Below are 19,602 nucleotides of genomic sequence, written 5' to 3'. Positions count from 1 at the left end.
CCATCCTTGCATCCCTGATATGAATCCCACTTGATCATAATGTATTATCTTTCTGATGTGTTGCAGGATTCTGTTACTAGTCCCATTTTTAAGTGCTCAGTAGAACAAGTGTATAGTGACTACCATTTTGGATGGCATGATACAGAGCACTCCCATCATAGCACAGCATTGCTTTGGAGTGTCAAAGGAACATTTGTTTGTAGACACAGAAATGTTTTCAACCAAAACATTAACGGTTTCTTCATCCTATCTTTCAAAGTAATATGAGTAAAAGGTAGCCAACTAGTTCATTTGCCATTTTTTTTTTAATATTGTGAATTGAGTGAAAGTTTACAGAGCAGATCATCAGTTTTACATTCAACACATCATATGTTTTTTTTCATCTCAATGATTGCAGTCCCCTCCATGTAATAACAGTTGTCCCGCCTCTTCCCTGTAGTCACCCATGTACAAATATTCTCTTTCAAACTCTTAGGTATTTGTGGCATATATATCATGCTCTTCCTCCCATAAACATTCAGCCTATGTCTCTGTCATTGTATCTGTACACAGAATATTGTGGTTCCAAGGTGTTGTATATATATTACTTTTTACCTCTTCCCTTGAGCCCTTGCTAACCTTCTATGTCTTCACCTGTCTTATCATTCTTCTGCCAACTCCCTCTTCCTGTACATTGCCCTTCCTGTCACCCAAGTTAACATGTGTCTACCTTCTAGCCAGGGAATTACTCTCCCTTCCCTCCCATTCCTAGTGTCCATCAAAGAATGTTTCTTTTAGTATGAAAACCTTTTCTTAAGTTTTTACCAGTAGTGGTCTCATATAATATTTGTGCATTTGTGATTGACTTATTTCACTCAGCATGTCCTCCAGGTTCAACCATGTTATGAGGTATTTTGCAGATTCAGTGTTGCATAGTGTGTCGGTACCAAAGTTTGTTTATCCACTCGTGCATTGATGGGCATTTAGGGTGTCTCCATTTTTTGCACTTGTGAAGTGAATAGTGCCGCGGTGAACATTGGTGGGCATATATCTACTTGTGTCCCGGCTCTTGTTTTTTGTGGATATCTACCAAGTAGAGGGACTGCTGGGTTGTAAGGTATTTCTGTTTCCGGCTTTCTGAGGTAGCGCCATACCATTTCCCACAACAGTTGAACCATTTTACAGTTCCACCAGCAATCAGTATAGGAAGGCCCCAGTCGCTCCACACTCTCACCAGCATTTGTTGTTTTTTGAATTTTACTATTTATGCCGGTGTGAGATGATACCCAATTGTTGTTTTGAAATGGTGTGGCACTGTGGGCTAATGTGTCAGACTGCAAGGTTGGTAGTTCAAGCTCACCAGATACTCCTTGGAAACCCTATACAGGGTTGCTGTGGGTCGGAATCGACTCGACGGCACTTAACAACAACAACAATGACCATGGATATTTCTTCATATGTTTGCTGGCTGCCTGAATGTCTTCTTCGGTGAAGTGTCTGTTCATGTCATACACACATTGTTTAATTGGGTTTTTTGTCTTTTTCTTATAGAGGTGGGTGTCATTTACTTTCTTTTAACTTATGTTACAGCAACACAGGAAAGTGTTGGATAAAGGAAAACCTGAAGATGTGATGCCGTCAGTCAAAGGTGCCCAGGTAAGCCAGATGGGTTTGTGATGTTTCCTCTTTCCTGAACTGCCTGAGATTCTTGGAATTGTGGTTTTCCCTATAGTTTCTTCTTTTTCTGTCTTACTTTGTTTCTCGCCCCTCCCCCCTCTCACCATGCTCTTGTGCCTTCAGGAGCGTCTGCCCACGGTGCCCTTGTCTGGCATGTACAATAAGTCTGGAGGGAAAGTGAGACTCACCTTTAAGCTAGAACAAGACCAGCTGTGGATCGGCACGAAAGGTACGACCGCCCATGCTGGGTGTTCTTCTCTGCTTCCTGGCTCGCCTGCCTGCCTCTGGCCCCAGAGGTAGTTCCGGTCCTCGTTCTGAACTCTCTCTCTCCTCACTGGGCTTTGCGTGCTTCTGGCTTTTTGAGTTTGCTTGTAGATGCTTGCCTTTTGTTTGGACTCTTTGCCCTCATTCTTCTCGCCTCCTCTCAGTGCCCATCCATTAAACATTGGCTCTTAAGTTGCACAGACAGCATTACTGGTCCCAAACTTGTGGCCCATGAGCCATGTCTGCTCCACAGGTTTACACATGATCCAAAAAGTATTGGGAGATCTCGATTTTTTTTTTTTTTTCTTTCTTTCTTTTTGGCTTCTCTTGAAAAACAGCAAAAGACCTTGTCCCTGCGGGCTCTTTCTCACACAGTGACAATAGGCTGGAGCTGGTCGTTGCTTCTGGAGATCATCCTGTAGTCCCGAATGCTCCCATGAATCTCACATGGTGCCTGTGTAGTCCCAGAGGTCAGGGGTTTGACCCTATGCTGCTAGGGGATGTTTTCCTAACTGCTGCCGAGGAACCTGGCCTGCCCTCCCTGCCTGGTGGCCTTCTGCCTGACCCCCCTGCCTGTGCCCTGCATCTGGATCGGACTTGCTGGCAAGTGTCTCTTGACTGTCCTGCTTACCCCTCCCCCAGTGGCTACAAAGTCTTGCCAGTTGTACTCCACATGGTCCATGTCTCTCTGTCATTATATTTGGCCACGTAGGGCTTCTAGAATCTTGAAACTTAGTCTGTTGAAAGCAAGTTAACCTATTTTCCTGCCCTTATTGCTATTCTCCTCTGTCCTCTCTGTCTTCCATACTGGTTTTTTTATTTGGTCACTGGTTCCTGAGCCCCCAAACCTCTGGTTCTCTAGGCCGAGTTTAGATGCCTGAACCTTGTATTCTCAACTGCGGGCTCCAGTTCTGATCCAGCTTCCTGTCCTGCTTGCCTTGCGTCCTGTGTGTTGCCCCTGCCTCTGTCCCCAGACATCTCAGGATGCTTTGCACAACTCCATGCCTTTGTCCATCCTTGCCCTTACCTGGAATGCTTTCTTCCCATTCCTGGTTGTTACATTCTTCCAAGGCCCTGCTGAAATGTCCACTCCTAATGAGGCTGCCCTAGTCCCCTCTCCCTCCCAATGACCTGCTGCTGCTTCTGTCCCTAGAACGCTCTCTTCCGACCCCAAGACCCCAGAGCACTCATTACTGTCTGACTTGTCTGTCCCTGGTAGATTCCTGGAGGGAACGGAACATGCCCAATTCACCTGTTTCTGGCCAGCACTGTAGGTATTCAGTGTGCGAGGTAAATGCTAAAGAGAAGTATAGGGGGTCCCATCATTGGTGGTTAATTGACTTCAGAGACAGACCACTTAGTGTGCAACTACCTAGAATGGGACCAAAGTTTTATGAAAAGTAATTAGGGCAGGGGGGTTGGGGAATGGCAATGTATCATCTAAAATATGAAACGAACCTTTGTATTTTCAACAGTTATGCTGGTTCTTTAAATGAACGACTGAAATGCCAAAAACGCTTGAGTTTTCTAACAATTTTGTGATGACTTGCTATATTCTTCATTTCACCTTTGACTCTAACTGCATGGTCAAAGCAAGTTTTGCAGAGTATTAAAGGGCTCCCCAGTATCCCAAGGCCTTTCACCCCTCTACTGATCAGGACACTCTGTCCACAGAGCGTGTCGCATCCTCCCGCGGCGTTTTCTCCCTGCCTTTGTCAGAGCCTCACTTCTCAGGGACTTTGCAGGTAGTTTTGCTTCATTCTCTGCGTTGCAGTGACTGAAATTGCTGAAATCCTGCCTCTTGCTAGACTCTCCCTGGTGGGCATCCTAGTTGAAGGCAGTTGTGGAGACTGATGGAGCTGGATGATATGACCAGGTGTGCAGATGTAGTGTTAAAGTCAAGACAGGTGTCTGGAAGGAGACAAAGTCTGTGAGTGATTGTTGGTTTCTTAAGATGGTGTTCGTGTTATGAGGTTGTATTGGAAACAATTTGTGACTCCACAAACAAATACCAGAATTGCTTGTGCCTGTATTGCAGGTTGGATTTTAGCTTGTAGGAGCAACCACTTTCTGCTTCAGCTACTGAAAGCTCCCTTCCTCACCTCCCAGTCTCCTGAAAGACAAGGGTCAGAAGCCACTCTCGTCTTCAGACGCTGACCATAGCTTCAAAACTTTGAGATTTGCATCCCCACACGAGAGCACTGTGTCACTGTGGGGGCAGGCCCTCCCTTCTGTGCGCCCTATCCCCTGTCAAGCACTCTCATAGGAAGACAGTTTGTTCAGAACGTTGACCCCTAGCCACTAGCTTCATATTTCTATTGACAAGAGGCTGCCACAGGATGACTAGTAAGCAGCCAGTTGGCTTCGGGATAGGGGTTTGACCAATGAGGCTCTCCAGGGAGTTGTGTGTAGGACGTAGTACAAGCAGCTCTAGGCACAGCAGAGGGAGAAACACAAACTCCAGGCGATTGACATACTTGGGGAGGGGACATTTGTCCTGTTTGTAGGGAATGGTCACGTCTAATCTAGTGGATCGCTGTTATTCAGAACTTTTGGGACAAAGATGGTTAAATCTTCTGAGTTTTCAAGAGAAGCCAGAAATTGGATTTTTGTGTGAAATCTCTGGACAGTTCAAGAACACAGGTGTTTTTGGTTTTTGTTTTAAAGTGTCAGTCTTAAACACAACTGCTGATCACATGTTGTAAAGAGCTAGTAAAAGTCAAGTCCTGAGTCTTCCAGTCCTACCCCATTTGTAAGAGACCTATAGTTTCTAGTCACCAGTTAGAGAACATACCCCGGTCTCTCAGGTCTTAGTTTTGTCAACCTACCTATTTTTAATTTTTGCCTTTTCAGATTTTTTTTCTGAGACAATTGTAATGAGGTTATTCCAAATTGATTTGTTTGCTGAGAACTAGCCACTGGTCCTGAGGGCTCTGCTACTTCCAGGAGGTCACTTCCTCTTGGACAGGGCAGGGCAGGGCTTCCACAACCCCACCATCAGCCCGGCCCTGCTGTACTCAGCCTCCCACAGCCCCACCATCAGCCCGGCCCTGCTGTACTCGGCCCCCCTCTAGCACGCCCATCTCACTCCAGGCTTCCCTCGCTGCTGCCTCTTTCTTATCTGCCATTCTTAAAGTTGCTGCAAAATGTTTTTGACACCGTGGTATAAGTGGTACCTAAAGTAACTATCAGAGGAGGTTATAAATGTTTTGAGGGCCCTTCTTAATGTGTGTGTTTGTGTGTGTGTGTGTGTGTGTGTGTGTAAGGGGGGGGACCATGGGGCTATCTGGGAGGGGTAGGGCAGGTGGGGGGTAGTGAACAGGATCAAGGGACAGAGACTAGTCTAAACTCCTGAAGCACTCATTCCTGGAGAGAGCCATAGGGGGTGCTGCTGGCTTTTGGTCTTGGTCTTCTTGACTGTCTCTGGCTCAGATGCCACCACTGGGTGGGTGTTTCTTAATCATCAGACTGAAGAATAATACCAGGAAAAATAAGTCTCTTTTCTCAAAGAGGCTTTGTAGACCATTAGCAAACTGTGGTCTCCATTTGCTCCCAAGAAATACACTTGAGCAGAAGATGCCGTCTCAATATCCCTAGCGGGCAGGACATGGGACTTTTAGATTTCACAGCACACACACCTATCCCCCTGCCCTGAGGAGGGCCTGCTGAGTGGTGCTTAAGGGCTTCTGACTAATTACTATAATCCCTGTCAATTTAGAGCGGACTGAGAAATTGCCCATGGGCTCCATTAAAAATGTGCTCAGTGAACCTATTGAAGGACATGAAGACTACCACATGATGGTAAGTAGCGCCCGCTGGGCCCAGCCTCTCGCTAGGCTCCTGCTTCCTCTAGCAGGGACTGGGTTTCTCAGGAAGCTTTTTCATTGAGAGAGTCTGTCAGTAGCAGGCATGCTCTTTCAAGACTCATGTTTTCTTTTTCTTAGAACTTGATCCATGACCCTCTTCCAAATCCCATTGATTTTGCAGCCCCTGCCCTACAGAATTGTAAAGGGGATAGGGTTTTCTCTTGCTTCTTTTAGAAAGGTTTGTTTTGCCTCCCTCTTTATCTGTAATTTGTTTGTAGACCAGGAAAATAAATGTAAATAGGAGGAATGGTTTCTGGACTGTGATTTAAAAATTAGTCTTGCCTCTGAAAACAAAACCTGGGGCATCCTTGGTGTTGGTGAGGAAGCAGACGATTCTTCCGAGCGAGACAGGAGGGTGAGAAGGCTCCACGAGGAATGTAGACAGAGAAGGGGGCTGATCTTTACTCAGGATTCGTTGGAGGGGTCAGTTTAAAGATGCATTTTAACGCCTAAAATCCCCAAATTGTTATGACTGGACCTGACCTGAATTGTCATAGGGCAAGGGCAGGACCTTCTGCCAGCTTTCTGTCTAAGGAGACCAGTTTTCTGCTGGTAGCCACCACTTGGGAATGTAGCTGAGGGACCCCATCTAAGGGAGGAGTGACTCAGGCTCTGACTGGGGTTGGCATCACAAAGTCCACAGCAGATGGATGTGTGGGGAGGTCTCAGGAAAAGGGGACCTGCATCAGCTCTCCTTCTCAGACAGGTCTGCTCGCTATAGGAAGAACCAGTTAGTCAAAGGGGCCCACGGTTTGGTGGGTTAGCATGTGCCCTGCCCTGCTGACTTCTGTAGAGCTTTTCAGGGGTGACAACCCTAGAGACCTCTTCAGGCCCTCTGGCAGCCCAAGGTCTGCGGAGTTTTTAAAACAAGGTTTGCAGGCTGCTATGCCAATGGATATGTTTTGCATCCCTAATGATTTTTTTTCTGTTTTAAAAATTAGATTTTGGATATTTTCCGCTGGGCTCCTCATTCCCTTTTCAAACATTTGTGTTACCAATTTGGCCCTGAAGGGGCCTTGAAGCAGCCAGGTGATAGGCATTTAAAACAAACTGAGTGAACCATCTTGAATATATTCAAAGGAATGGTGTGGATGGTAACTTGAGTTCAGTTGCTCTTTTCTGCCTGAAATCATTTCTGGCAGAAAGCAGGTGGTTCTCAGAGCCCCTCTTTTCTAAACACTAGTAAGAATCACCTCAGGGTGTCTTCTATAACCAAAGGCTTAATTTCCCTCTTTTTACAGATGCCATTTCAGTAGCTAGATTGATCTTGTGTCAGAGTACCGATCAGAAAAGCATGCCGGTGCTTTGCGTTTTAGAGAAGTGTTAAAATCCAGAAAAAAGCAGACACGCTTACAGCCCCAGACATCAGCACCAAGACATGACGGTTGTAAATATTTTGTAGCCTGCTTTGTTTTCTTTTAAATAAAAGAAATAAAATTTACCAATGACAACAGCTTCCCCATCGTCTCCCCTCTTCCCGGTCAGCATTATCATGAATTTCATGTGTATCCTCCTCCCATTGTTTTTGTGGGGCTGGTGGTGGTGTTTTTTTTCCGCTGACATTAATGGTATCTGAGTCTATGTTGCTTTGCAACTTGTTTTTTTCTGGTTGGACGTTAAGCTCTGTCCCTGTTAGCTAGAGACCCAGGTCATGTCTTGTCAAAGTAGTCCAGTATCAGATGAAGCGGTCATATCACTTTGCGCTCTGCATTCCCTGACACATGGACATGTGCCTCCTCTCGAGGGTTTTGCTATTTCTCATAATGCTGTTTTGAGAGTTCAGCTCCGTGTCCATGTGCAGGTATGGTCCTTTCTCCAGGGCAGAGGGTCTCAAACTGTGGTCTCTGGATCAGCACTATGGCAGGACCCAGAAACTGGTTAGAAATGTAGATTCTTGGGCCCCAGACCCACTGAATCAAAAACTCAGGAATGGGGCCCAGCAATCTGTGTTTCAACAAACTCTCCAGATGATTCTGATGCAACCTGGAGTTTGAGAACCATTGCTGTGAGGTTGGCTATGTTTAACTCGCCCACTTTTGTATCACAGTTGTTGAATTGTCAGAATGCTTCCCAGGTGCATTGTTTGTTGTTGGTTGTCCTTCCCTTTTTAATGAACTTACTTCCCTCCCTCCCCGTTTATTGTTCTGCCTCTTGAATCTCTTGATCGCTGAAGTACTGCTTGGTTTTCCTTTTTCCCTTCCAGGCGTTTCAGTTGGGCCCCACGGAAGCCTCTTACTACTGGGTGTACTGGGTTCCAACTCAATATGTGGATGCAATCAAAGACACTGTGCTGGGGAAATGGCAGTATTTTTGAAAGCACTTTCACCTCTGGCCCAGGAGACTGACCCACAGGGAAGGACATTGCTGGGAGAGGCCTGCAGCATCCCTGCATTTCAGAGTTCTGGAACTTTGTTCAAAAATAGATCCAGTCTAAGGTGATGTGGTGACTGAAGCCAGAGGTGATGTACTTTCACCATTAGATTAATTTTAACTTAAAATCACCGGTTCCCTTTCTTGCAGTCAGCTTCATAACATTTTTAAAGTCAATATGGAGGAAATCAATAAATCTGAATTCTGAGCGTGTTGTGTGGAATACTCTTACGTGCGTTTGAGAGTAGCTCTGCCAGTTCTGTATAGAAGGGAATGATCCACAGCATTAGGATTTTTTTTAAAAAATGATTTCAATGGAAATATTTTCATAAATCTTTGGTTGCTAACATTTGGACTGCGTTGTAATAAAGGTTGGGTTTTGGGTTTTGTTCTGTTTTTTTTCCATAAAATTGTATGCAATTTGTAAGCCATATTTTACTGTCCATTGATTCAGATTTAATTCTTTTCCCTTAATTTCTCATTTCCTAGATTTGAGTTTTTATTTTAAAGACCCAAAGATGCCGGTATCTTGTACCTCATCAGCGCTCCCTTTCCTGGACTTCCTGCCGCCACACTGCTGTTTGTTAACAAGTGGTGGGGGCGGAAGGGCTCCTCACTCTTGGTCAGGGAGCTTTTACCCTTGCTCTGGCGTTTGTTGGGCAGCAGATTGTTTGAACGTGACTCCTGTCTCAACGCCTTACCCTTTCACTCTCATCTCTGGGGATTTGCACTGCTGGGTCGATAGCTGTCTGCAGCCATCACTGGTTTGGCTTTGAGGCCTGGCATGTGCTGCTGAGAAAAGCCACAGCTCCCAGGCAGACAAAGGCTTCTTTGAGCCAGGTAGAAGATTGTGTATGCCGACTGTCTTCGTAGCCACAGACCCAGATACCCTGTGTCTTGGGAAATTTTCAAGATTTTTAAGCAGTCCATTGATTACTTCAATCCTGCTTCTCCATTTGGTCTTTCTGCTCATGCATTCAGTTCAAGTGTCCTTTATCCCAGGTTCAATGATGCTACCTTTCACAAGAAGAAGACATCTGGCCTAGTGGGGTTGACCGATGTTATTTAAACAGTGAAAATGGGATAAATTGCGTTCATGACCCGCTCACCCTCTTCTGGTTTTAGCGCTTACCTTCCTGGTACATGTGAGCTTCTGTTATCTCCCGGTGGCTTGATTGACTCTGAAATGAAGGAGAATTCTCCTGGTGAAAGATAGGTGCCCTTTGTGCTGTTTTCTCTGCTGCTGTCTTTGCAATTCTCCTCTCACTGGATGCAGGCTCTCATAGTAAGGTTTGGCGAGAGATTTTCCGAACTTCTCATTTTGGATTCTAGTCTGTTAGCCCTCACTCTGTGAAATGTACTCGCATGTGTTCACCTAAGATGACTGTTCCTAGTGATGCTCCACACCCTTCCCTCTGAAGCTGTAGTTCCAGAATCCAGCCAATATAGACAGATTCTAGTTTTTCACGGTGTAGGCGATGCCAAATTCTGCATCTAGGCAGGACCATATACGCTTGCTTTTTTGGAGCCATTCAGACATATGTGAAGCAGCATCGTCAGTTTTTCCTCCCTTGACAAAGGAGTAGCTGCACTTTCCTGTCCTTGTTGACCTGCAGTTCCCGGAGAAGAGATTTCCACTGTGTGCTCCATGTCAGAGCTGCTTTCTGCGGCTGCCAGGGCTGCAGAGGCTGTTCACACAGCACGTGGAACATCCTCTCCAGTCACACACTAGCCTTTCTGTTGGCCAACATTCCTGTGCTCGAGACTTGCCGTGGCAGTGCCACACGCCCAGTGTTGAGCTCTCAAGAGCAGGAGTCTCTATCTGCTGTCTTGCCTCGAAATGCTGTGTTCAAAGGCCTCCTCCCGCTTTTCTCATCACCTGCCTCAGTGGGGTGGCTCTCAGTGCCATCTGATACCCTTTCCACCCAGTGCGAGTGTGCGTTTCACTGTCTCCTCCTCCCTGGAGCCAAGCCGCTTCTCAGCCAGGCTGATGTCATTTCAAGACAGGACCAAAGCCTGCGTGAGCCTTTTTTTATTTTAGGTAAAATGGTGCTTTTTTCCTTACTTCAAGAATATATATATAGAGAGAGAGACAGTCATGTAAATGACACCTTTTCGTACGGGGCAGTCTATGTATTGTTTTACAGAACTCACTAAATCTGCTCGAACAGCCTTCAGCTCTGACTCCTGACCAGGTCTGCATGGAAGACCTTGCTAGAAGCTCTCGGGAGAGTGGGCCTCCTGGGAGAGCAGAGGTCGATTGTACCAGAGGCCACTGGAGGGGGTAAGGGGAAGCCACGGCAGTATTCTCTGTTTTGTCTCACTGTTTGTGACTGATCTCTTCCTATCTTCTCACAGTCTGGAATGTACCGACTAAATCTAGGTAGGCAAATGGGAACACTCTTCGTCTTTGGTAGCTTACCCGTGTTTATGTATTCCTCAGGATGATTTGTGGACATTTCCATCACTGTCTCTAACCTGTTAGAGGGGACAGTACTGCCCCTGAGATGCTATTCTTTGCCTGCTTTACACAGATGGATAAAGGAAGAGCTGCTTCCAGTAGAGACTCTCTAATGTGCATTTAGAGTCCCGCCTCTGATTGGGTGCCATAGAATGAGCACTGGACTGCTAGCCATGAAATCAGTGCTTCAAAGTCACTAACCGCTCCTCAGAAACCCTATACAGGGTTCCTATGATTGGAACCAACCTGATGGCACTTAGCTGAAGCTAGAGATTTCCGGAGGGCTGTTCACCAGTAGGGGGCCTAAGGGTTGCCTCTGCTCCATGTTGGATGCCTCCCAGGGCCTCCTTGATGTGCTTCTCTCTCACGCTTCCTTACAATGAGTCTGGACGGTCCTCTTGCAGATCTTCACTCACAGATCATGCTCTTTTCCCCTCCCTGAGGTGACTTGGCAGAGTAATGTCAACGTAATCTCTGCTGGGGCCAGGCCCCTCTCAGTTCTATCTCGGTCCAGGCAGAAAACAGGAAAGACAGACTGTCGCGTTGAGGGAACTCTTCGGCATTAAGTATTTTAATTAACTAATGGTGGGCCCTTTGCAACTAGCATTAGCTCTTTCTAAATTAAGTTCGACTGAACTAAGGATGCACTTTCTTGTGAACGTAATGGACGTCGGCGGGGCGTGATTGAGACCCTCTGTAGGCTCCTAGTTGCTGCTTTATTGTATGAGGGCCAAAGAGATTGACTTTGCCATGTTGCCGTGTCCCTGAGAAGTTGCCATATTTCAGCCAGAAGGGGCTTGTGTTCCCTCTTCTTCTTACTTTAACCATGTGCCTGGAGGAGCCGTCCGGGCCCTTGCACTTGGCTCATCCTTGCTTTGCCTGAGGCAGCGAAGGGAAAGGGAGTAGAATATGTGTGCCAAGTGTTGTGCTAGGGCAGGCTTTCTTTACACCCCATTGTCTAAGGGAAACCTCTTTCTCTTGCTCCTTGCCAATGTTCATGCCTGTTGTCTTGGAAAAGGTTGGTCCCTTGTTTTAAGGCTTTGTGATAAAACTCCTCTCCAGTTAGGATTGGCACCTGTGTCCTTGTTTGGGCCTGGTGGCTTTTCTGTAGTTACAGGTGGTCAGGAGCCCATTTATGTGCAAAACATCTGGTAGACTGACCTGCCAGGCTGGCTGTTTACTGCTTTCTAAGTTTTTAAGGACCCCTTTCTTGAAGAGTTCTACAGAATTATTTGACAATATATGTAAGTATCATGTTTCCTTGTGTATGCTCTGTTCTGATTTTTGTTTTTAAATCAAATGCCTGTTTGGGAGGAGATGAACGTATTTAGTAGATTAGATGTGCGCTGCTGGATATATATATATATATATATATATATATATATATATATGTATGTATATATATATAAAAATATTTTTTTTTTTTTTTTTTTTTTTTTAAGTGTAACCTTGACTAGCTGTATTGTTTATCCTGTTAAGACTAGTCTATCAATTAAAGTTTGATAATTAACTGTGTCTCTTTTTCCTTGCAATTCTTTATGCACCTAATCTATACTGGGGATGGGTTGACCACCATTTGGAACTAAGCCCACATTCAGCTTTGCCAGCTGTGGTTTACTATATATTGTTGTTTTACTTGTTTGGCCATAAGTATACCCATGTTGAGGATCCCTGGTGGTGCAGTGGTTAAAGCAGTCTGCTGTGAGCCAAGAGGTGAGTGATTCAAACCCACCAACTGCTCTGCATGAGAACACTACACTAGTCTGCTTCGATAACAACCTTGGAACACCTATGGACTAGTTCCACTCTGTCCTTTTTGAGAAGAGAGCTTCAAAAAGTTCATGGAAAAATAGAATCACAAGATCATGGCATTTTCTCACGAACTCTTTGAAGCCGCCTTGTATAAGGTCACTGTGAGTTGGAATTGAATTGAGGGCGGTGGACTTGGTTTTTGGTTTCATATCCAAGTTCATTCTCCACTGAAAACAGTGGAAAGCAAGTTGGGTTTTTGTTTTGTTGTTAATACCACTAGAAGTGCCCAACTCTGCCGCTTGTGACTGTGCACTAGGGCAGCCCTCTCTTGGCGGCACAGTCTCCATGGTGTTAGAGGCGAAGTTCAGCTATTGGACTTTCAAGGAGATGTTTAATGAAACTCCTGGGACAGCTGCGACTCTAGTGCTAGACCACCAAGACCAACCCAGCAGAGGGGAGCCAGAAATCGGTTACCAGCAATGAAACAAAAATCGTATCCTCGGTGTTGTGGTGAGGTGGTTTGTCAGAATTGGTTTTAACCTAACAGCTCTTCCATTGGATCTTGTCTCTTCTTTTCCCCTATTTTGCAAAGGTTCCCAAAGGTTCAGTTTTCACTTACCCTTCTAGTGGGAGAAGGGAAAGGGTGTCTGCTCTTTTCCCAGTGCCTCTTCATTCTGAAGCCATGCCTCCAGATAGGTAGTGAGCAAAGGATGCGATGGGATGGACAGAGCTACATGCTGTATGTTGGCAGATATTTGCACAGAGGGCACGTTGGCATTTTATCCCAGTTCAGAACATTCCTTTCAGGCACCTTGAAACCAAATGGGGTGATTGACACATGATGGAGAATGAGAGAACACCCCTCCAGTATGAATGCCTTCCTATACTTGTTGAGAGAATGTCTGAGCAGTTTCTCAGATGTAGGTAACCAAGTGTCATAGCGGAGAAAAGAAGACCTCTTCTACAAAAGGGCCCCCCTGTAAACCAGGCAGTCATTAGAATAAGAGGCAACAACTCACTCGCTTTGCCCAAGCAGGGTTCTGTCCAGCCCATCAAGATGCTCCTGACCTGGGAGACCTTGGCCAGCACCACTTGGCTGCCTTCAGCTGGGCTTTCCACTCCAGCTCTTCCGGTTTCTTCTAGGCTATTTTTGTTGTGAAGCATTTAGCCTGTCTTACTCTTCCGATAGTTTTTCTTTAGTATTTACCCAATTTTATAATTTATATTACCAGTTTCATGCTTCTACTTTTACCTAATTTTAGTTCTTACCTAGTTTTTACTTTGAAAATTTTCAGATTTAAGGAAAGTAGAAATGATGTTACAATGAATACCCTTATACCTTTAATCAGGTTCACCAATCGTTAAAACAGTTACCATATGAGGGTAAGTCAAAAAATATTGGTACTAGGCATGGAGGGGATTGTAATCATTGCAGCAACATGAAGTATGATAGGATGACTGTAAAGCTGGTATTCTCCCATGTAAACTATCACATAATTCACAATAAAAACTTTTAAAATAAAAAGTATTGGTACTAGGGTTTCAGTTCATACAGTCATGGGTTTCTTCCAAACGAAACCTGTTTTGACATGTCTCTCGATCGGTGGCTGACTGCAGACAAGTTCTCAGTAATCCACTTGTCCTAGTATTGGTAGAATGTCATCCAGAAACGATGCTTTTAAGGCCTTCCCACTGCACAGCCTCTGGTCTGCTTGGAGTCAGGCACTGGGCAGACCACTCCCCCATCTGGAGGCACATGAGCCCACAGCCCCTGAACTATGCTCTACAAACTGAACAGGATGCTACATGCTGCAGGAGACATACAGTCATCGGTTAAGTACAGTCACACCACAGTGTGTTGGAAAAACCTTCTTCAGCTTACACAAAGCAATAGGACAGTGCCTCAACCAACCAAAATACAGCCAGAAGATCTACTACTAGAAATGGTATCGGAACTACTTGATGAGGAATTTAAAAGAATGCTATGTAGGTATCGTTAACAGATTGAGAGAATGACTAAGAAAACTTCAATGAAATCAGTGAAAACACAGGCAAAGCTTCAGAAACATTCAGGAAAACACTATAAAAATGAATTGACTAAAACCAATGAGAAAAATGGAAACCATCTAAAAACAGCAACTAGAAAGAAGATAACTAGTAAAACCAGAGAAAGTTCTACACAATAATAGCAGAATGAAATCACTGGAAAGCCACCTTACTGAGCTTAAAGACAAACCTTTCAGAGTTTATCTGCTGCAGGAACAATCCAGGTGCACTTGACCACATGGTTGATTTGAAGCAGTTTGGTTTGAGGGCTGGTTTAAAATTAACAGCTGTTCCTTGTAAACCCTATACAGGGTCGCTATGAGTTGGACCCAACTTGATGGCACGTCACAATCAGAAAAAAAAGGCTAAGATTTATGTGGGACACTATCAAGAGCAAAAACGTGTGATTGAAATTCCAGACAGGGAAAAGGGGGGAAAAAAAACCCCCAAAATCCAGAAAACCAGTTGTCCGCTAGTTGTTGGAAGAAAATTTACATAGCATCATGAAAGATGGGCATATATACTTTCATGAATTTGAAGGAATTCCAAACAGGAAAGACACCAAAGAAAATCCCAGTGACAAACATTTCAAAACCAAAGGCAAGAATGCTGAAAGTAGCTTGGAGAAAACAAAGTTACAAAGGAAAACCAATAGCATTAAAATCTAGTGTCTTCATATAAACATACAGACACGAAGACAATGGAGGGAGAACAAACAAGATGGCAGATCGGGTGGATGTGTAGTAAAGATCCCCGCCAACGACGACACAGAATACCCAACCAAGCAGACTCAGGGGATGCTCCCAGAAGTCTGAACCACATATAAAGCAATATTTAGAAGGTTGAAAGGCTTACAGCTGGGGGAAATTGTGGCAGAAGCAATAAATCCATTGCTTTCTAGTTTGGGATGCTCAGCTGCTCCAGGAGCCACCATCTCAGATGAAACCAAGTGGGGGAAGGATTGGAGCGGCCACAGACACCTGGCAGAACACGGAGATAAAGGGGTGGACATTCTTTTCTTTTGGTATCTGTTCATTGGTCCCTTGCTGTCTGAGCACCTCCATTATGGTGACTATAGGGGTGCCAGAGCTAGTGGACACCCCAGCCCCCTCAGAGGGTTCTACTACGCATGTGCACAGATCTCGAAATTTAAAGAGACAGTTTTCACTTAAAACCAAATGACCACAGCTGGCCCTTAACTGTTTATAACTAGAAAAAAGGCCTGAATGGGGATTGTGGAGCAGGACAAGCAGACAAAAATTGAAATAGGCCAAAAATTAAATCCTGTTATGTCAAAACGACCAACAGTGGCATCTTGAAATTTCTCAAATAGAAGAGTGAAGAGGGAAGCCCATTTCCTGATCACATCTACTTGGAGGCAATCAGAAAACACAAATACCAAAATACATACCCATCTAAGTATTAAGGCCACAGATAAACCCCGAATATGTCCAAAAAACAGAAGCAGATGACCATATCTGCACATGTCCTGAAACGAGATAAAGTGACTGAGGCAAATGAAGTGGAAGTAGACCTACACTCCATACTGGAAGATGGGCAGGCTTTGGAACTGTAGGAGAAGGAATTCAGAAAAAAGATTATAGAATGTATCAAAACACACTATACAATGCAGTTGAGAAAAATAAGGAAGAAGTCAGGAAAGTGCTACAGAAACAAATAAAATAGATACAGCATTGGATACAATTCAAAACCTACAGAAAGAGGTCCAAACGATTAATAATAGAATATCAGAAATAGACAATACACTGCAAGGGCAAAGGAGTAGAATAGATACAAGCCAGAACTAGTGAGCTAGAAAATAAATCTCTCAATACTACTAAGATAGAAGAAGAAACACAAAAAAGGATTAAAAAAATCTGAAGAAAGCCTAAGATTCATGTTGGACAACATGAAGAGGAATAACATAAGAATTATTGGCATTCCAGAACAGGAACAGTCACACAAGTCCACAGAGGAGATAGTTGAAGAGCTTTTGGAAGAAAATTTTCCTAACATGAAAAGTGAAAAGAAGCATTCAAGAAGCTCAATGAACCCCAGGATGGATCGACCCTAAAAGACAATCACCAAGACATATAATAATCAAGCTCTCCAAAATCAAAGATAAAGATAGTATCTTGAAAGCAGCTAAAGAAAAGAGAAATATAACATACAAAGGCAAGCAAATCAGATTAAGCTCAGATTTCTCAACAGAAACCATGGAGGCAAGAAGGCAATGGGGAGACATACATAAAACCCTGAAAGAAAAAAAACTGCCACCCAAGAATCCCCTACCCAGCAAAACTGTCAATCAAAACGATGGTGTAATCAAAACATTCCAGAATAAACAGAAGCTAAGGGATTTTGCCAAAGTCAACCCTGCTATGAAAAACATCCTAAAGGAAGTTCTGTGGGCTGAAAGCCAACAAGAACACAACAACTACAGAATGAAGTACATGGCAGCATCAACCTGAACTCAGTCGACAAATGGAAGCGTCAAGAACAGAATAAAATTATAAGAACAGAGGATCTGGGAGGTCAGTCTATGATCAAAGCAATTACAATGTGAAAGAAGGTAAACACAGAGGAACAGAGATCCAGGTGGTGGGAAGGTCAGGTAGAATTAGATTACTGGATAAAATAGATTGTCTTAAGTGGAGGGAAGAACTAATGGAATATAAGGTAACCACAATGGGATTGGGGTGGGGGGTTTACTTTGGGTGTTGGGGAGGGCAATACAAGAAGGGGGGAGGAGACAGAAGAACAAGATAGGGGAACACTGAGACAGGTTTGCATGGCCTAGTGGGACAGAGGTAAATAGTGATGCATACTCAACCTTGGAACAACAGGGCTCTGGGATACAGGGATCTAGGTATAGCTTGAAGAGGGTAAATAATACTAACATCCTTGACTGCCTTATGAATATTAGTTTCCCTTGCCTACTATTGTAAAATAGACACTTGAGTGGGATAGAAAGGAAACATGACTAAAGAAAACTTGTAAGCCCGTCTTCAGCCTATAACTGATTGGAATACCTAGAAGGGGTTCTACAACTTGCCCAGTGAAATCGTCCTTGTGCAAAGCCTTTACAGAGTATAGGACTTCAGGTGGAGGAATCCTGAGCCCTATCCAGAACCTTATGAGGTGAGACACTCCCACTAGAAAGGACAAGAAGACTGGAACAGCTACAATGACAGAAGATACATCTCCATGATGAACCTGACCTATACTCAGAGAGGTAGTTACTCTAAATACCAACAGAGAGGGAGTCTTCAAATCAAGTATCAATGCTGTCTGCTCTGTACACAGGGTATATAGGGATGGGCAACTTAGACATTGGCTATCTAAAATGAGGGGGCAATAGAGGCGAAGTGACTGGCCTACAAGGTTTCAAGAGGGAGTTTAGTTTAAGAGTATGGGGGGAAAGAAAGTCCCCACTGAATAGCTATCATCTTGTCTAGATGGGTCTGGTGAAAAGAGATGGGAATAAGATTCGTAAGATTCAATAGTGAATAACTGTTACCATGACGAATCGTGACTGTCACAATTGTAAAGGTAGAAGTTTTGTAACAAAAAAAGGGGAGTGGTTAGTCTTACAGAAACTGAGGACCCTAGGACCATCAAAAGAGGAATGCACAAGCAGAATGCGGGACCTTATCCAGAGAAGCAGCAACAACAGAGATGGAGGCAGAGATGGGGGCATGGAGAGGGGGAGTGGCTGAAGACTCTAGATTGATGGACTAATAAGAGAAGGACTAAGAGCTGGTGGCCAGGAGCAGACTTGCAGAATGTACCCTTTGGAGATGTAAATTATTATAGATGCCTGAGTGGTATTTTGTTTGTGTGTTTTTTAAAAAGATTAAGTGGGTAGAGAGAAATAACTGATGGTATATGGACAGGATTATAATCAATGTAATGAAACAAGTATATGATTTATTGAATGTAAAACTGATGATGTGCCCTATAAACTTTCACTCAATCCACAATAGAAACCTTAAAAAAAGAAGACAATGGAATGACATATAAACCTAAAAGGAAAAATTTGCTAACTAGGTATCATATACCCAGAAAAATTGGCCATCAAAAATGAGAGCAAAATGAGGACATTTCCTGATAAACAGAAATTAAAAGAATTTGTAAAAATCAGGCCAACCTTAACAAAAAATACTGAAAGGAGTTCTTTGGACAGACAACTAATAGACAATGACCTGAAAGTATCACCCAAAACTCAACCCATATAGGTTGTTGGAGTATCCAACATAAAATAAACCTAAGGGACTCACCAAGATGGCAGAAAGTTGTATGGACCATCTATAACAAAGATACAGAAAACCAAAATGAAGCAGATGCAGATTATAGTCCTGGAACTCTGAATTTCAGATGAGGGGATATAGAAGTGAGTTGAATGCTTACTAGAATTGTGCAGATGTGGAAAAAAGACTGGTGATCTGTGTCTAAAGACCATGACCAGCCAGGCAGAGCCATCTTGAACATTTATGAGTGGCTTCAGATACAAGAAACATACCTGTAGCTAGCAGTGATGAAGGAGATAGTAACCCCATTCATACATCCAAGCCACAACCTTATCCTCTACAGCCCCCACCCATTGGCTGGAGCCAATACCAGCTGCTGAACAGCAGATCAATGACAACAGCAGCTAAAGCTAACCTGAACTGTATGAACTGAGAACAGAACACAAGCTCATATCCTGGTCACACCCAAAGGAGGCAGGTGGTGAGTGCCTAAGAATATACCAGCATACAGCAATCAACTTAACACAAATATAACATCACAATGTCTTGAAAGCAGTGACAATTCCTGTTCACAAAAAGAAACAAGACAGAGTGGCTCACCTTCGGATATTTAAGTGAATATATGTTTTTAGTTTTGTATGTGCACATCAAATATTTTTGCTTTGTTCATTTGTGAGATATAAGGTGTAAAAGGGAAGCCTGAGGGAAGATGTAGATAACTGTTGTTGCAGGGAGAGAATTATAATCATTGAGATGAAAACAAAGCATGTAATTTGTAGAATGTAAAGCTGATGATTGATCTTGTCTGTTAACCTTGACTCAATTCACAATAAAAAGTTAAAAAACAAAACCAAAATCAATCAGGAGGCAGAGCTAGAAAATGTTTTTGAGGAAAAAAGGCATTGGAACTACCAGAAAACAAATTCAAGAGAGTGCT

At 43.9% G+C, this 19,602-nt stretch overlaps 1 protein-coding gene across 1 annotated transcript in view; it reads left to right on the top strand.

Annotated features, from left to right (window-relative positions):
- UBFD1 (ubiquitin family domain containing 1) overlaps positions 1 to 8,361 on the top strand; it is a 21,288-nt gene extending 12,927 nt beyond the window's left edge. Inside the window, exons 4-7 of the mRNA XM_006867198.1 lie at positions 1,570 to 1,635; positions 1,780 to 1,885; positions 5,639 to 5,721; positions 7,990 to 8,361. Coding sequence (XP_006867260.1) covers positions 1,570 to 1,635; positions 1,780 to 1,885; positions 5,639 to 5,721; positions 7,990 to 8,100 — 366 coding nt within the window. The 3' untranslated portion in view covers positions 8,101 to 8,361. The remainder of the gene's footprint in view (positions 1 to 1,569; positions 1,636 to 1,779; positions 1,886 to 5,638; positions 5,722 to 7,989) is intronic.
- Positions 8,362 to 19,602: the final 11,241 nt, after the last annotated feature.

Source organism: Chrysochloris asiatica, unplaced genomic scaffold (assembly GCF_000296735.1).
Source record: "Chrysochloris asiatica unplaced genomic scaffold, ChrAsi1.0 scaffold00102, whole genome shotgun sequence".
Classification (NCBI taxonomy): Eukaryota; Metazoa; Chordata; class Mammalia; order Afrosoricida; family Chrysochloridae; genus Chrysochloris; species Chrysochloris asiatica.
The sequence above is the reverse complement of the archived record's forward strand: the minus strand, read 5'-3'. Positions and strand labels throughout refer to the sequence as shown.